General features: G+C 42.1%; 1 protein-coding gene across 1 annotated transcript in view; it reads left to right on the top strand.

Moving 5' to 3' along the window:
* Window positions 1-19,848, top strand: part of LOC308094550 (receptor-type tyrosine-protein phosphatase U-like) — a gene marked incomplete at its 3' end in the record, with an annotated part of 148,486 nt that overhangs the window by 20,859 nt on the left and 107,779 nt on the right. Inside the window, exon 2 of the mRNA XM_080441274.1 lies at window positions 19,443-19,571. Coding sequence (XP_080297400.1) covers window positions 19,443-19,571 — 129 coding nt within the window. The remainder of the gene's footprint in view (window positions 1-19,442; window positions 19,572-19,848) is intronic.

The raw sequence follows: 19,848 nt of genomic DNA, 5'->3' as shown, positions 1-19,848 counted from the left end.
AGACAGGTATAGGTCACATTGTCCAAGTGCTGACAGAGATTAATTGAGGGCGTGTGATTTTGTGTGCCGATGTGGCCCCCGGGGGCCTCTCTATGTCTCTGCCCTGAAATAACCTCCGAGAGCCTTTTACCTTGCCGACAGTAACAGGTGAATATTTCATGAACCAAGGGGATTTCAAAGAAGCTGCTGCCGATTTGGAAGTGACGGCTAATGGCCTCAGATCTGACATAGTAGAGAAGGATTGCAGATCAGCTTTCCTCAGCCGCCAACATCCACAGACGTGGCAATCTGTACCACTGAGATGAACCAAGTGCCACATTAAGTCTGCCCTGACTGTTACCAGGAAGAACTCATTTATGAAATAGGAATAAACTCATTTTAATGTAGTCACAGATGGCTATGCTGGAAAATGAGACACAACATCAAACTGTAATTTTGCATACTAGCTGGGTTTACCTTTTCACATTGGATTTCTGCAATTCCCCTCTTACAACATGTCATTCAAGATAAACACAGGCCAAGTAACAGGATGTTTTTGTTGTTGCAGCTTGTGGATAAGTCATTTATGCTCAAACACAAAGTCTTATATCTTATATAGTACATGTGCACAATAATAATCTGTATAGTTTAGGGGGGGGGGGGCATAATACTAATAACAATAACGCTAATCTATTGGCTCGCCACCATTAGACATGATGTCGCGGAGTAAACAAGCTAATGAAATCAGCTCCTGGCCTTAAGGTGGACTGACTTAAGGTAGACCAGTAATTATTTTGCCTGCGCACTTCACCGGGTAAGGACTAGTTGATATAATTTATTCTGAAAAATAAATATATATATATTTTTTTTTTTGTACAGAAAAAATCATACTGTGGCGGTCGGATTTAAGGGGTGGCGGCCCCTCCACTGCTTAATGCATATAGGATAAACACTGCATGTAGCAGGGCTACCTATTATTTCAGTGTTGTGTGCATAGCCTTAAGAGATCTCTACCTACCGATCATCTGGGGATGCTGTTTTTTTTTTTTTACTCTCTGATTGTTTCCACTTAGTTTTAACAACGATAAGCTGGGAGATTATCCAAACAAAGTGTTTAGAGAGTGACTTCTGTGAAGTCTGTGAATCACATCATGTTGAACGCATCCTCTTTTTGAGCGAGGATGTGCATCATCATGACACTCACACTGTACATCTTTATGAACCCACTATCATTGTTGTTACTCCTGAGCAATTCTTTTTTTCTTGACCACAAATGTTAAGAATGTTTTGATTTATAGTAGATTATAGTTTTTTTAGACAGATGCTAGGTTCATTGTTTACTTGATAACCTAGTTCTTTTGAGGCACTACATTGTTCTCTCCACTTACAGTGACTATTTACCTTGTTTATTGACTAGAGTTCATACTTACTCTGTTTATTCCCATCTCACACTTGTAAGTCACTCTGAATGCCTAAATTGTAAGTGTAAAATTGTAAATGTATTTGTTTATGTTTTGTCAACAAGGTTCCCCGGCTTCAAAGAGCGTAACACCAACTAACTTCATCCATACCATCTTTATTTGTCCAAATAATGGCCTGGAACTACAACATCAAACGTTGTGTTACTGTCTAAAAACACCAACAACTCTGTATTTCTGTTCCTTTATTATCTGTTTGGTGCTTGTTACTCTTCACAGCTAGACTCTCTCCTTCTCATCTGTTTCATGCAGTGTGTTTGTCTCTCTCTCTCTCCTCGTGGATGTGGATGAAGGATTCTCTTTCAAACTGCTTAGTTTGAGCTGTGAACCCATCTGGATTGTTCGAACCTAGACGGGTGGATTGTGGCGTTGCGCAGGGGAGAATTTTGGGCCCAGTCTTATTTTTAGTTTATATAAATGATATGTCTGATTCTTGTTCTTGTGATCTGTATATGCAGATGACTCGGCTGTCCTCATGTCCCATAAACCAGAAAGTCATTCTGGAGAGCTCTCTTAGTTCAGAGATCTTATGGAGGATAGAGAAACAGGTGTTAATGATTGTGATTTAACACCTGGCTTATGAACAACATGCTCTCTCTGCATCTGGGTCAAATCGAGGCCATACCATCTGGCTCAACATACAGGCTGAGTAGATGTTCTGAATTCAAGGTTGTGTTAAGTGCTCTAAATTGTCGGTTAAGTACTTGGGTTGTATTTTGGACAGCAACCTGGATGGTAGAAATATGGCCATGAAAGTAGCCTACTAGGGTCACTGGAACAACTAAGGTTTTATCAACAACCTCTAGATTTATGGGCTGATCACTGTATTTATTTATTTTAGGGTTGTACAAAGAATTCAAGGTATTTGCTGTAATTCCTTAATTTTTTTTAGCTTTTTAAGTTTTGTATTCTCTGTTTTATTCATGTATGTCTATGTTTTTAGATTCTGTCTAGTGGAAACCACAGTGGAAGTAAGTATGACTTTACTGTGTTTTATATCCTCGATTATCTTTTAACCTTCTGTGTATGACGGTTGCAAGCAATTCAATAAATCAAATCAAGTAGGGAATAAACATAGCTATTTCTCCTTCCCAACCCACCCAGAGAAACTGTGTGATATTAAAAGCCTTCTGTGACACTCTTGTTAAATTACAACAAGCACACAAAGATGTGACACATCCTTGCATGAAAAACACCTTGGATTTCATCACTCCTGGTGACTTGTGAAGCTCATCTCCACTTCCTCTCTCTGCTCTCTCTCTTCCTGTAATTTCACTCTAATTTACCTTCTGATGAGCAGCCGGCTGTGTAAACCCTGAGGGTGATTCTGGGGTTCTGGACAGGAGTTTTACACTTGATATATTGTAGGAAATCAGCAAGGAATGGAGGGTGATTGGAGTTAATCAGACACATGTTGGAGATATGTCATTCTTTACCTCCTAATGAGTTGTGATGGTTGCTGTACAGAATGGCCTCCTGGCAGCAACGTGCACGTACGCATTTTGACACTACTGTTTCAGGTTGTATGCAGAGACATACAGACACACATGCTTCCTTCACTCATGGCAGCCCGTCGTTATCGACGATGGACTCATACTGTATCTCACTATCGACTTCATATCTACCAGGGGCATTGGGTGTTTCAGCTCTTGGTGCATGCCACCTCATGTGGCTGTGTAGACCTATTTGTGATCCACACACTTTTCCACATGTGGAGCAGGTGTGTGTTGGACAGTCCTTTCAGTGGTGCACTCGTGTCATTGTCTGCACTTCTTTACACATCTCAAATAAGTCTTCTCCTCCAGGCAAGAAGCAGGAAGAGCGCCAGGTGTTTCCATATGTTTTTGTCCATTCCATGTTTGAGGGTGCGTTGCAATTGTTGATTAGTTCCTCCATGTAGTCTTTGTAGCGGTGTTGTTGACCCACAGCAGACCTCTGGCCGGATTGAAGTTTGCTGTAGAGGACCTGCCGTGGCAGACGAGCTGCAGGCATACGGATCAATTGACCTAGCCAGCGGAGCTGGGGTGAAAACAACCTCCGTCCTGCCTTGATTGACTGATTGTGATTAATGCAGCATTGTTGTTGACAAACCATTGTTGTTTTCCCGATGGAGGGAGGTGGAGGTTAAACCACGATTCAATGTATTGGCATTTAGAATGTGGCCTTTACCATTACTGTCAACACAGTAGTCCTTCCTACTAAGGTGTTCATTTTATTTGAGGCTCATTTATACCATGTCACATGACTGTGTTGCTCAAATAAGACACAGACACACAGACGGACAGACACACAGACAGACAGACATTTACAGAGATCTCCATATATGGGCATTAAAAGGGACAGAGAGACGGATACAGAGGTTTATGGATTTTTTTTCTGGACACCCACTTATACGACCGGCGCCCTCCCACAGGGCACTTCACTTCACTCCCTCTGGTCATCTGTGATGCACACACCAAGTTTGAGGTCGATCGGTCAGACGAAGGGCTCTCGAGATATGTGGGGAACAGGCAGACTCACGGATACTTAATGCATTATTATAGATAGATAGATGTTACTATCTTACTTCCCCCTTGCTCTGGGGCATCCTTGGGCCTTGGAAATGGCAACTGCTCTTATTTTGTCATTTAATTGCATGTGTGCACTCACAAACACATTTATGTGCATTTTTTATTTTGCGTGGTTTGTATTACCCTTTACGGTTGTATTAAGTCCTGCTATTACATTTTATTTAAGTAGCGCCTGGAGGAGAAGAGCACATAAATGATTGCTGTATAAAAAATCTATTTGAGAACAAGAGATTGTTAAGATAGAGGGGGAAAAAAGTAATATTTATCCTGAATATGGAATGAGCAGCCCGAGGGTAATGTTTATCTTCAACTGAGCTTTATGTTATTACTTCTTTAGGGGTGAAATTGAAATATAAAGTGTTCTTATATCGAAATCCACAAACGGTGAAATATGAAAGGTTTGTGAGGAAAGTCTGCCCACAATGATAAAGTAATATTCCCCTGTTCTCCTTTTCCCGTACATTTGTGCACTTTTTTTGTTTTGCCCTAACAATTAGCTTTTTATTGTTTTATTTTATTATGATGTTTTGCCCCAACCATTTGCTTTTTATTGGAGCCAAAAATGTGGTCAGTGACGTGTGTGGAAGCAGTGCTGGAGGGCTTCGTGTTGATTAGACCCCCGGAGGCTTTCTGATAATAAATGCTTGCTTTTCTTTACACTCCAAGATGAGGAGCATGTTTGTTTCCACTCCACTGTACGTCTGCCAGGCGCACTCTCACACAAACCCCAGTTGTATCTTTTGTGCTGGCAGGCGTGTGCACACACACAAGCACACACTGCATGCACACACACTGCATGCATGCACGCACACAAACACAACCTACATGTGCCCACACAGACACACATTGGATGCGCAAGCCTGGACTGACTCTTCTGTCACCACTCAAAGTTGAGAACTAGTCTTGGGTGGTACCGTATGAAGGTAGTATTACAATATAGCAGTAGGTTTGATGTTCAATAATGTAAAAAAATAATACAGACATGGAATCATAAAAATATTGCCACATAACCAACTACAAAATCTGTTTATTATACACGTGATTTTATTCATCTTATTGCCTATCTGTTAATTATTCTATGGGCCATACGTTTTTGAACCCAGCGACAAATAGGTTAATTGCATATTAGACACGCAGTATTGTAGGCTCGACAATGTCATACTTTCTACAATGACTTCTATCACCAGCAGCTCAGCTTTTAAATACCGTCATTTATCGTATACCCCAGTGAAATGCTATAATGCATGAAATGATAGATGCCGCCCAAATTTAATGAGAAGGATGGGGAGATGGAACTGGAAGGATGAGAGAGATGAAAGTGGGGAGAGAAAAGAGGACATCGCCGCTCTTAAGGCAAAACAAAGATGTTTAATATCTCCTTCTTGTGTTTCATGCTTAAAAGGACCCAGGAGAGAGAGAGAGAGAGAGAGAGAGAGAGAGGTGTGGGAGTTAGTGATGTGAGACCCAGGATCAAGGCCAGATTGACAACTGAGCTCCCCAATCCCTCCTCGTCCTGGCTCATTTCCTCCACGGTTCATTTCTCCTTCTCGGCTGCTTGTTCTGCTGCTACACAGGAGGCCTGTGGTCATTATCACCCATGAGTGCTGCTCCTCCGCTGGGCTTTGAGGGGCAGACTAGCGACACGGGTCCTTCTTGTCACGCTCTGTGCACCGCTGCCTGGCTCCAGCCATCTGCTATAGTGACTCCATGGCTCGTTTTGTCACGTTGAATCTCCAGGTCGTCCGCTGAGAGGCTGACCTCCATCAGAAGTTTGATGCTGCTCGGAAAGGTGCTGTAATTATCTTCAAGGCATTTTTCCACTCGTTGCCCTCGACACTGGCCACTCCAAACCACTGGTGGAAAAAGTACTTTTTCTACTTAAGTAAAAGTATCAATACTGCAATGTAGAAATACTCTGTTACAAGTGAAAGTCTGGAATTTTAAATGTACTTGAGTAAAAGTACAAAAGTATTGGTATCAAAATGTTCTTAAAGTACGAAAAGTAGAAAGTACTTATTATGCAGAAAGTCCCATTTCACAAGTTTTCAAATGTATAAAAATCTTTAGAAAATAGTCGATCTACAAGCTCACAATGCGTCACAATGTGCGACGCATTGTGAGCTTGTAGATCGGCTTTTTTCAAATGGCCGAAATGTATATAGGGCTGAAGTGGGTAATTTTAGTTTTGTAATAATATTCAAAATCTACAAAGTAACTAGTAACAAGTTGTCAAATAATTGTAGTGGAGTAAAAGTACAATATTTGCCTCTGAGATGTAGTGGTGGAGTAGAAGTAAAAGTATTGAAAATTGGAAATACTCCAGTAAAGTAAAAGTACTTCAAAATTGTACTTAAGTACATTACTTGAGTAAATGTACTTAGTTTTAAGTTACTTTTCACCGCTGCTCCAGTCCAAACAAGACCACAGAGACATATGGGTGCAGAGATGCACCCTGCCTCCTCTGCCCCCAGAGGGGAGAAGAGGTTGGCATGGAGCCCAACACGTCTGGCTGTGAATGCATGCATGCACACACACGCGAATGCATACATACATTATGAATTTGCAAACAACACAGACACATACAGTCTGTGCATTTTAATGTCCATATCACTTTAAGGATTGATGTTATTAGTGGGCTCGCTATAGCCAGCACTTGTGGCCAGGTGCCAAGTGGTGCTAAACAAAGACCAAGCTGATGTGTTTACTGTGTGACCCACGTTCCTGTTGCCAGTTCTTATAAAATACTGGCAGCTCTACAGAGAGTGTGAGCATTTAAATATGGATTGGATCTAGTGGGACGAGGGGTGGGGTGGGGGCGGGTGACAGATAGAGAACGTTAAAATATTATCAGTACAGCAGCTTAAGTGTCGTAATAGTTATTACCCCATCATAAACTTTATTTCTTGCTTAATGTTCTGAAGTGTCATGTGCATGTGCATGTGCATGTGCATGTGCATGTGCATGTGCATGTGCATGTGCATGTGCATGTGCATGTGCATGTGCATGTGCACATCCAGCCTCTATATATAACCACTCCAGAATTGTGTTTGCCCTCTGACCCGATCCATTTGGTCAGTGTGATCACTGGGTTACTCTCTACTAGACCATACCCGGTGAAGTGCGCAGGCGAAAGTAGTTGCAAACGTGGGGTTATTGCACGTCCTGTCGCGCGTCCCGTCGCGCCAGCCCCCCCCTCCCCCCCCGTGCGTCCCGTTGCGCCCCCCCGCCGGAGCCGTCCCCCGTTGTCAACACACACACGCACGACCCGTCGTGAGCGCACACACACACACACACACACACACACACACACACACACACACACACACACACACACACACACACACACACACAGTACATCCTCATGCGGCCAGAGCCGTTCCCCCGCCACAGACACACACACACACACACACACACACACACACACACACACACACACACACACACACACACACACACACACACACACACACCACGGTACATCCTCATGCGGCCAGAACTGTCCCCCGTCGCGAACACACAAACGCGGCCGTCGCGAGAACACAAATAATGTACATTCTGACACGTGCCTCCCCAACGTGCATGCGCACGTGCGTGTCCGCGCATACACGGCCGCGGATGCGACTGTTCTGTGTGCAACAGTGTAACGCAGTGGGGCTGTAGATGCGACGCATGCGCAGTTTGAGCAGCCAGCGTAAGCATGGCGACATTCTTTGACATAAAAATGCGAATAAACAGCTGAGATTTTGTGATATCGAAAAAAGGGGCTTTGTAATGGTCAATGGCTGTGCGCAATTTGAGATCAATAGCTCCAGGCACTGAGGAGAACCGGGCAGAACAATTTTTGGACTCAGAGGTTTGGGCTCAGAGGTTTGTGGAATTATAGGAGGATAACTGCTATTATTACTGCTATTATTACTGCTATTAGCACGCAGCACCAAACACCTTTAAACCTCTTTAATTTGTTCCTCTTGCTCTACACTTTATTTCTAACTCCTTCCCAGTGAGTCAGCAGACTCATCAGATCAGTGGTTCAGTGTGAACGTGGTTAATGTTCAATTATGTGCTTGTACGGCCCACTGAAGCAGGTCCTCATGGTTGGGGTGATAGAGTTGACAGTGTGTAGTGTCTTTATGGTGACTGAGGTGAGGACCAGGGTATGTGGAGGCTTCACATCCCACCCACTGAACACACATACATCAACGTAGGCTGCCAGTAGAGGTCTTATAGATCTATGCAGATCTGTGTACATCTCTGTTAGTGGAGGCTTTATAGATCTAGTACATTGTCTGGATTGGTGTGTCCTGTTTGGAGCTGACAGTAACAGTATTAATGCAGAGGTTCAGCATAGGGGTTTTCAACCTTTTTCCTGTCATAGACCCCCACATTGACTTTCATTAGACCATGGACCCTATTATTGCATAATTTCAATTGTATTCAACTATAGCGAAATTGAACTACTGTTCATTTGACTAGGGACCTCCTGGTAGCCCCTCATGCACCCCTGGGGGTCCCTGGACCACTGGCCTGGGGTACTGTATGTCTCTAGTGTAGCGTTGGTGTCAGAATAGCATTATAGGATAGTACTATAGGTTGAGAGATACTCATGTTTGAGCTTTCTCCTCTGAATGCACCCTCTGGCCTGTAAAAAGCTGCTTAATTAGCAATAGCTTCTCTAATGAAACAACTTTAGGAAAAATCATTTTTAATGGTATACTGGCATACTTTTACTGTTAGGGAAATATTTATTTAAGAGATGGTGTTGCTTCATCCCTGCTTGGCTCAGCAGTCACATATTTGCATAGCCGATGCCTTCACGGCTGTTGGCCTGCTCTGCTGAAGAGCTGTAATGACTGGAGTGTAAAGTGCTTTCCTGCAGCATCGCTGGAAACTCTCTAAAACTGGAGGTGGATGTGTGTGTGTGGGTGAGGTTGAGTGTTCTGACATTCTGCACCTTCAGGGAGGTTTTAAAAGTCTCTCTAAGCCTCCTCGGTTGGACACGCTCGCTGAGTAAAAAGCTAAGCCTGTTATCCCCTTGGCTTGACCCATTCTCAAACCTCCAAAGCTTCACCTTTTAACCTCTGACCTCTCTCCCGGCGGTTGTTCCTGGCGTCGTTTCATGCAAGGGCATAAAGAAGGAATGGCAACGTTCTACGCCTGGCATGAGCCACTGATGCAGCTGGGAGGCAAACTGGAGCCAGACCTTCAATTGAATGCAATGAGAGTGGACAATCGGTGGACGTATGCAGCGTATGAATAAAATGATTGTGATCTTTGTCAGATTATCGGTTCAGAAAAATAAAAGAATAGATGCCACTCATTGAACTACAGTATATCATCTTATTGAGGCATATAAAGAGTTCAGCACAAGAATTGGTTGACAGGCTGTCAATAATTGATAGGCTCACAATAACAGCCCATACTTATAGAAACATTAAATGCATTCTTTTGAAGGTTTGGCTCCAGTTTGCCCCTCAGTGCGATGAATCTGCCTGCTGGAATTGTCGGACCAAGAAAGTGATGCTGTGTGTGTGTGTGTGTGTGTGTGAAGTGTAAATACTTTTGATGAATAATGTAAATCTTTTGGATGTCAAACAGGGTAAAGCTTAATTTATCAATAAATACATTGGGTTTAAGCCTCTTACTGGGACTGCTATCATCATATATGGGGCTTTATTGCACAGAGCTTTAGTAGCTGAACTGAAACTAGAACAGCTTTCTTTGAAGTGGTATGACATCTCTTGTCTTCCATATATGGGGAGGGGCGGCCATAGCTGAGTGGTTAGTGAGCCCGCCTAGGGAGCCAGAGGCCCTGGTTGCCCCAGGTACGATTCCAGGCCACGCCAGCATATGTGTCGATGAAATGAAATTTGTCCCTGAGCAAGACTCTTAACCCCTAATTGCTCACAGGCCCTCATTGGAAACAAGCCCGCAAGGACTTTCATGAACGTCCTGTTAAAGGTTTAATGACATTCACTTTTACACCACATTCAAAGTCTTTGTCCTGGTCCTTCAAAAGTGTACAAAAAGTTTTAAGTGAAAATTCCATTCCAGTGATCCATGGCAGGTGTTTTTCTCTCACATTTCTAAAGCCTTTTCAACTGCAATGAAAAAATAAATCTTTGCCTGCGGGTGTCGCTGGTGAGGGATTTTGCCTGTCAATCATCGCCTCTGCTCCGCCCCCCCCAAAGGAAAGGATAGGGGAGGGGAGGGGCGAGGAGGAGAGTGGGCGGGATTAATCGACTGTGACCTCACTGTCGAAGGGCCAAGCTCAGATTACTTTTCAGCCTAATTATTCAGAAAACCCTAGACCACAGAAAATCCACTGAATGTTCTAAGTTCAGGTTTTTTGGGTGTAATTGAGGTCATAAAACCCCAAATAAAACATTGAAAATAAAAAAAGTGAAAATGAATGTCATGAAACCTTTAAAAGGAATTATCCTTATCCTTATCCTTACATCAACATTTCCCTTTATTGAGGAATTCTGGCAACAAGTGTTTTCTGCACGGGACGTGTTGGACCGTTTACAGGCTACTATAGAGACATAGTTGATGTTCCCTCTTGACTAATGCTTGGCTGGCTGGAATGAGAGGATGAGGAAGAAACATAGGAAGGAAGGAAAGGATGAAGACTTCCAGGGGGCATCCTGGTCTTTGTTTGCTCTGGGAGGAGGTGGAGAGCTGTAATTAAAGCTCATTAAAGAGGAGAGCACTGATCGCTCTCACAGCGTTGTTCTCATCTCTGTGGTTATTATCAGCCACCATAATATGAGGCTGTGTGTGTGTGTGTGTGTGTGTGTGTGTGTGTGTGTGTGTGTGTGTGTGTGTGTGTGTGTGTGTGTGTGTGTGTGTGTGTGTGTGTGTGCGTGTGCGCGTGTGCGCGCGCTGTTGCTTTGGTGTCTTTTTGACATTTTGATACATTGTAGTTGAGCTTGTGTCTCATTTTTACGTTTCACTGATCTCCTCTGAGGTGGCACATAGAGGTTTTTATCTATCTGTCTCATAGCTGTGTTTGCCCAGTGAGGGTCTTTACAGTGTCAGCCTCAGGTCCATTTCACAGTAATGCAGGTCGGGCCCCTGCTGCTGGGCGGAGGAGACCCCTCGGTGAGAGCTGGAGCAGCAGGTGTCTCCTGTGCTGTTAGGGCTACAGAACTCAGGTGTGGAGTGGAGGGGTATTCCCTCCCTGAGTGGCCACTTGTTATTCCATGCAGGTGACTCCATGGTTGCATGTTTTATTTAGCAAATAAATAAATAAGCACCACAAAATAATCTTTATCAGAGCAGGCAGTGCAGAGGCCACCCACAGTGCAGCCCCAGTGCAAAGCACGCTGTGCTCTGTCTGGTAAGAAGGTGCAATCCGAGAGTCATAGAAGACAAATAGAACCTCATCAAATCCCATGGCATGCACTCATTTCACACACAACTGACTTCACTTCTGCTTCTAGCAACACTCAATGTTTGTTTTCACCATTTGATTATATGGAAATCGACATCGGACCCCTGGGCTGTCTGGCTGATGTGACATCATGCAATCACACTATGTTGTGTAAATCAATGTGAAGCGAAGCCCTTTACCACAAATGAATAAAACATTAAATGTTTGCCATGAAGGTTTTATTTATTCATATATTTAGTATTGTACGATTTGAATAATTGTGCACACAATTACACAACATCATTATGAAAGACAACCTCATGCAAAATCAGAACGGTCAAAAACTGTTTCTGGAATCTGTATTATAGCTAATATGAATATGTAACCACTAAAATTAGACCAAGCTTTCAGTTAATGCATGTAGGTCAGCCCTTAAGACTCTAGCTCAGCCCATAGCACTACTCATTGTATCATTATTTGTTGCCTATTTTAACACATTCACTGCCAGGGGTTTTCTAAAACAGGCTCTATAGCTTCTGCCAGCATTTTTAAGCATTCTGACTAATCTTTCAAGAACCACAGAATATTTATCTCCAGTATGATCGATGGTTGCTAATCACAGAGGGTTTGTCATGTCATGTCATCGCGACCTCCCGTTGGCTTGTTACACCCAGTTGAAAATAGCATGTTTCACCAAAAATACATAGTAAAACACAGGGTTACACCGAGATACAGAATATTTCCCAAATACTTTAACCAGGAAGTGAATGGAGCAGTAAATCTTTGGATCGCGTTATCTCCTGGTTCTGTGTGAAAAACATTATACTATGCAGATGTATGTTGGTTAATTGTGTACATACTGTTTGTTTGTTCACATTGTTTGTCTTCTTTTGTTTAGTTAATGTATTGGGTCTGATATTGATTTTGATTCTGTTAATTATTAGTACATGTGAGTGTGTGTATATATGTGTATGCATACAGTACATATCTATGGGTGTGTATGTGTGTATATATATATATATACGTATATATATATTTATACAATTATTATTTTTTTGTACCTGATTGGGTTTTAGATTGGTGTTACTGTATTTTAGAAAAGCTTCCTGTGGACAGGTGTTGAAAATTAGCACTCGTGCTATATACACTGTAAGCAATGCATCTGGTTCCGTCCAATGTAATTTGTGATGTCCATATCAAATAAATAAACATAACACATAACATAACATTGTTATTTAGCATGTTGTTTTTTTCAGACAGATGTGAGGTTTGACGTTGATGATATAGTAGTAGCACTTTTCTTTGCACTCTTATTTACTAGGTAATTTACCCTGTCATTTGTTCACTAAGGCCCATGCCACTTTGTAAGTCACTCTGGATAAGAACGTCTGCTAATTAGTTGTAATTGTGTAATTGTCTATACGTTTAACGTTAAACAGGTAGAAGATTTGGCCATGGTCATCTTGATAAGGTGGATTCTAGCCTTGCCGGACAAGGCATCAGCTTCCATTCATAGGTCTCTAGCTTCTCTAACAACCATGGCATTAACTGGTTATATGACCATTTAACATGTCATTAATTTAGTTGACTAGGGTTGTTATTTACTCTGATCTTGCACTTTGTAAGTGTCTGCTAAATGCCTAAACTGTAAATTGGTGATAATTGTGCTGATTTTCTCTATGTTTAAAGTAGTACAGGTGTAGAAGATTCGGGCTGGCATCGGTTATTAGGCTGATTTTTGCCTTGAGAGAGCAACATTAATTGTTTTAGTTCCGATGTGTTTTTTGAGTGCATTTATCCTGTCATTTGTTGACTAGGGTTCGTGCCATTCCGACGTTGCACTTTGTCAGTCACTCTGGATAAGAGCATTGTGCTAAATGCCTGTAAATTGGTCGTAATTGTGCTGATTTTCTCTATGTGAACCGTGAAGCAATGCAGGTGTAGAAGATTATAAGGCAGATTTTAGCCTTGCCGAAAAAAAGGTCTGTTTTTATTAATCAGCTTCCATTCATATACTGTAGGTCCCTCTCCTGTCAACGTATCTAACAATAGTTTTCACTGGTTAAGCAGTTCTGGTGGGTTTTTAGAGCCTTCGGAGTGTGGGAGGTGAGGGCAACGTAATTGATGTCTCTAGTGGAGGCAGAATGTGAAAGATGGAATGATAAATGAACAGATAGAAGCTCCACTAATGAGAAGTATCTGCACCGGACACAGTGGCTGCTTCCCTTTTCCACCTCAACAAATTGTGGGCTGATAATTGATGAATCTTCATGCCGTGTTGCTTCGATCAAGGATAGAATTATTTCCCCCTTTTTTTTAAGGCCAGATAACAACCTCGCCTCACCCATCTCAAACTGTCTCTTCACAATGCCACACATTCACACTCAGTCCATGTGGGCCAGTTTGTGTGCTGGGTCAAAAAGGGGTCCAATTAATTGGCTACTCTGGGCTAGGGGGAAGTGTGGCTGTTATTAATGGCTTTTAAAGATTCAGGGGTTGGATGAGGCCGCTGCTGATGGCTCTGTATTGATGAGGAACGTCTCCTATACAGTATAGTGCCTCCTCCTCGTAATAAGTAAACTTGTCAAGAAGCTAATGCATGGCCTGCACTCGCCTCAATGCAAATCACACCGCAACCGTGCTTTATCTGCAACTCAGTCAGAACATTCTGGTTTCTGGGTCCCATCAGACCTTCCTGATGTGAGGTCTGGAAAGCTGTGATTAAACCGATGCCAGTGAGCTGTGCTGCTCCTACGTTCTGCTGGTTTGCCTGAGGGAACAGTACTATCGTTCATCAAAAGAACAAGAGATCTCCCCCCAGGTTTCACTTAGTCAAGTTTAAACAGTCAAACAGTCAAGCTGTATTGAGATGAGACAACCATTTAATGGCCTTTCCATTTATAATACATCTGAACTAGGTTTCTGTCTCAGCATTTGGTGACAGTGGAACTTGTCCTAGAGAGATTCTTTAGTACTAGTTAGAGCTAGTTCCTTTTGTATTGCATTTTGGTCCAATTTGTATCCTTCAAATAGCTCTACTAAAGTCAATATACAAGTAAGATATTCTGACTTTGTGTCTTGAAAATGTTTTCTTATTTGTTTTGCATTTTTCTTTACTTTTCACTTAGCTTTCTTGAAGGCTGCACTGAAAGGGTAAAATGATAAATGATAAATTGTTTCACAACTTAAGCCAAGTTAAAGTTTGCACCAACTTTAACCAATCATTGCAATAATACACTAAGATGGATTAGTTTAGATGACAGTACTCCAAACTACAGGAGAATTCTCAATGTTATTTTTATGCTCAATGTTATTTTTATATCTTCCTCTCCAGCCAATTAATATTCATGAACGCTCCTTTTTCAAAGCAACAAATCAGAGGAATGAGGGCAGATTCTACAATGAACCACTGAAGTAAAAAAGAACAATAGGCATCTTACACTGAAAATAATAGGAGGACAGAGCAGAAATCCATAGAGGACTACAGTACTTGGCAGATATTATGCTCAGCATTAACTGTTCATATCCATATCGCTCATAATGAAAGACAATCTCTGAGAGAATTGCAGGCATCCAGACAGAGCTGAAGACACGTTAGGTTCCGATATCTGAGTATCTATTGTTACTGTGCTGTTAACATTCTGTGCTGTAATCAGTGTTCAGTCAGTGTAATTGTGAATGTTTGAGTATCTACTACTGTACATTCTGCACTAACATCTTTACACATAATGGAACTGAAAGAAACATGATGAGAAACCCGCCCCCCTCCCAGTGCTCTTTTATTACTTCTCTGTGTTTGAAAAGAACATCTTTCACACAACATCCCATCATCATCAACCATTACGTCAATCTGCCCTCATACCTCTACTCCTGCTTTTAGAGAGCCCTTCACACAGCTCCTAATTTATATATCCCTCCCTCTAGGATAAATGCTACTGTATACAATCTATATCCCACCTCTAGGATAAATGTTACCGTATATAAGTTGACTGTGTTCTCTGTCCCTTTCAATCTGGATGTATTTTATGATATATCTGGACTGTAGACTATCAGTGTTCAGTGATAAAGACTGTAAGCTATCAGTCAGGTTGATGTTCAGTGTAAAATCAGGTTGGTGCTGGACAGCTGCATCATGGAGACTTCAGCTGATTCCTCTATTAATCACCCTCCAGGGACAAATTCTGTTTGTTGGCCAATTGAATAATTTGACTTACAATACATTGTAAATGTGTTCTCAGACACAGAAAAGCAACAAGAAAACAGAAAAGGTATGAAACAAGAGTAATGACAAAAGCAAAGTTGCCAAATTCTGGGTGACTGTTTTGACAGGAGTTCTTTTAACTCATTCGGTGCCAGAGGTTTATTAAAACCGGGTACATCTAGTGCTGGCATTCCTAGCCTGATTAATTAATTAATTCATTTACCAGGGACAGTGCACATTAATCAACATGTCAGTTTTCCCGTCCATGCAAATGAGCCAGAGTTAGCCAGAAGCAAATTTTCATCTGTAGTCCCTGAGCAGGCTGTTAAAAAGTGGTGTTAAAACTATCCATTCAAAAACAGACATATCAATACAGCACAAGACAAGTAGACACAGCACAGGAGACAGAACAATTACAGTAAAGTATGAGAAATGACACCAGTGACAAACAGAGCTGATAATTAACCATGATTACAAATTTGGTTTGCTTTAGGCCATCTCTTAAGGTTGAATTTGAAGGTCAAATAGTTGGTGGTCTCTCTTACTTCGGTAGGGAGACTAGACTATTCCAGTGATGGGAGGCTCTAACAGAGAAGAATGTTTCACCAAATACACTACTGTACGTCTGAATGGTACCTCGCAGTCCCCTCTGGTAGTTGCCCTCGTTGCTCTGTCACCACTTTCCTTTCGCTCTATGAACTGTTTCAGTGGTGGAGGTTAGTAACGATTCATTCAACTCACGATACGATTCGAATCACGACACTAGGTTCACGATACGATTTATTTAAACACAAAATTGTTTTCCAGACAAATGAATGCATTTTCTTATTTTTTCAATACTGTGTTTTCTCTTATCCTCTTTTCAATACAGTAGCAAATGACTGAAAACTCTTTATCAATTATCTTACAAAGATCCTGTATTTTCTTTTGCACATGTCAGTGACATCACTGACGAATCCTTGGTATCTTTATAACCAGCTTCGAACATAATGGCGTACGTCTGCGCTACTTCTGTGTTGCATAACAGTGACATCACTGTACACACATACACCCAACAATTCCCTCATGAGCAACAAGCACTTGGTGACGGCAGTAGGGTAAAACCCCCCTTTTAACAGGAAGAAAGGGGCAATCATCTGTCATGACTGGTTGGGTTGAGAGACAGAGAGAGGACATCAAACAACAATAACAGCCAAGTAAGGAAGAAGTGGCATTTTGTTGGCGAGATAAAAGAGAGCGACTCTAAGCTGTGTGTGTCTATTGAGTGTTCTACAGTATAGTGTCTGTAGTGTTCTATGCCCCATATACTGTACCTATTTATACTATTATATATTGTACTGTTTTCAACATGTTAAAGTATTCAATCAATCAATCAATTAATCAATCAATGTAGAAGTTGAGATGTTTGGGGAGTGCCTGAGCCTGAGCTGACATCAGAGCAGAGAAGCTCTCCACATATCCAAGACCTGCTAGTCTCCTACTAGCTGGAGCTCTTGTTCTACAAATTGCCTCGCCTACCTTTTTAAAGTGGAGAACAATCGATTCGCTCACACAGATTTACAGTATTTATCCCCTCTCCGGTCCCGAGAGACTTGTCAGCCGTGACAGTTTCTCTCACTGATGTTATTTTGGGTCCGTGGGTCCAGAGGTGAACCCATCTGTGGGTGGATTGTGTGTCTGTGTTGCAGAACATTGCTTTGGAACTGTACTCTTCCTCTTGTTATCTCTTGTGACGAGCAATTACCTACCACTATATAAGCTCCCACGTCTTTGGTGGTTATGTATGTGGAGTGATTGCGATGTTAGTCATGTTCTCGGTTGTTGTGAAAAGCACAAAGAATTCACTGCCAAAGTCATTAGCACTTCACTTTGGGCAGAACTGACATGCATTATATTTGTATTAATTTATAAATAAACGACAAGCAACAACCACACACGCACGCAGTGCATGAGGAATTTCTAAGTACATGGGCTTGCCCTCCCGTCGCCAGAGAAGCTAATTTGGGGAATGAGACGAGAACATGGCGCCTCCTGAAAGCAGAGGAGCATGATGGGAAAGGAGGATGGGTCTTAATGAGGGAAACCAGTGGAACGTGTCTGATGGTGGCATTTCATTTCTTCTCTCTCTCTCTCTCTCTCTCTCTCTCTATGCAGTGAAGGAGGTCTCTCGCCTCCACCACTCACCCCATCTCATCCTCACACAGCTGCATGGACACAGCACCACTACAACCAATTAAATACTCTGAAACATACACACACTACACCTGCTTCAGGCATGGAGGAAGTGTGTTTTGTTTGTCAGCAGGAATGGTGGAAGTGGCAGAATCCAAAATTAGCTGATGCAGAAAGGACCACAAGGCGTGCTTGTTTATTGCAAAGGGAACGCAGGCCTGGCACACATTTATTATCGTTTTATTTTTATTTTGTTCCAAAGTGAAAACGTACTCTAGTCTACATTAATAAGCAAAACAGATGGAGCTTCTGAACAAAAAAAGCCCCAATAACAGCGAAGGCAACGTCAGAGGATAAGGTTTGTATCCCCAGATGGGATACGTTTAAAATGGAGTCTGGCACGGAGTCAGAGAGAGTCTTTAACACCAGCAGAGCTGCTGCCAAGTACTTAATGTGATCACTTAGAGAACAGAACAGGGTCCTGGGACTATATGAGCAGCCCGGGGCTCAGCGACTTAGAATGCAGGCCGTTAGGCCCCAATACCCTGCCAAGGTCAGAATGGGCCAGGTCACTGTGTGTGTGTGTGTGTGGGTGTAGGTGTTGATTACACATTATTATGCTGCCAGTTCTTTGCCAGTGGGTGTTCACCTGCTCCTCTCACTATATTTCTAAGGGGATGAGACACATTTGGTTCTTTAAAAACACATACTAGGCACTGACCTTATGGGAGAATTAGATAAATCATTTTTCAGGTTGACTGTGTGGCTAGAAGGAACACAGTGAGAAGGTAGATGGAGCTGGGTCACCTTGACAGACTGAGTGATGATGGACTCGACGTTCTCCTCCTCTGGCTTGTCATCCGTACAAATGCTGTCCTTTCACATTATTTCCACAGGGCTAATTGAGCCAAATGGAATGGATGGAACTGTTGGTGTGGCTGGCTGCAGCCTGTCTCTGACCATTACTTGAGATTTAGCTTTTAGCTAGACGGATTGTGTAGGATTGGTTTATGACGGTATTTACTGAAGGCCTGTGGCGATGTCAGTTGTTCCATCCTGTGCTGCTGTTAATGATGGTTATCATCTGGTCTCTTTCTTACAACATTTTTCTCCTGGTACCATGAAACAAGACACAGACATCAGCTAAAAGCTATAGCTTTTTCTGGCTGTGTTTTTATTTTGCTCAAACCATGTACAGTAACATCCGTTGTGTACAGTAACGTCCAGGCCTGTCACAATTATTACATACTCATCTAATCGCAATTATTTTATATAATCGCAATTATTTTTGCATAATCGCCATAATCAATTCCATGTTAAATAATGTCATATATTAAAAAAAATCAAAAATAGTGGAAATAGCAGATCTATAAGCTCTAAACGTTTTGAGCTTATAGATCGTCTATTTCCACTATTAATGTTTATTTTTAAGTATAAAATAATTAAAAGTGTGTTATTTGTCATATCTGCCCTGTGCAACTTTTGATTACGAAAGCTAAAAGCCAAACAGAAATGTAATTTTTATTCATAACGTTCCATTAATTTTCAACGACAGAAACACAATTAAATCGTTTATCGCAATTATTTGACTGATAATTAATCGTCAACTTAAATTTTTAATCGTGACAGCCCTAGTAACGTCTGTTGCGTTTCTCTATCTCTCTCTCCAGCTGGCTGCACGTTTGACGAGGACTCTGAGTCCAGCTCGTGTGAGTACCGCCAGGGACAGGAAGACGACTTTGACTGGCAGCTGATCAGAACCCACAACTGGCCGCACTCCACGCCTGACCTTCTACCAGGTAGGTTATGAAAACATGTACCATTATCATCCCCATATGTGCCATATGTGTTGTATTCTGTCTCCCTGCTCTTCTATTGAGACAATTAGGTCATGTCTCACCTAGACACAGGATCTGACTCGAATATTGATGGTCAATTTATCCCCTGAGCAAGCAGGCAGGCTCTATTAGCTCAATGGTAAAAATGTCAGCACTTGCGCAGAAAACTGGGTTGAAATCCGGGGTAGAAGAGGAAAGTTACATAGTGCAGCTTTAACTACTTTTTTAAGCCCTATTG

The sequence above is a fragment of the Gymnoscopelus braueri genome (assembly GCF_963280865.1).
Source record: "Gymnoscopelus braueri genome assembly, chromosome: 11".
NCBI lineage: Eukaryota > Metazoa > Chordata > Actinopteri > Myctophiformes > Myctophidae > Gymnoscopelus > Gymnoscopelus braueri.
The sequence above is the reverse complement of the archived record's forward strand: the minus strand, read 5'-3'. Positions and strand labels throughout refer to the sequence as shown.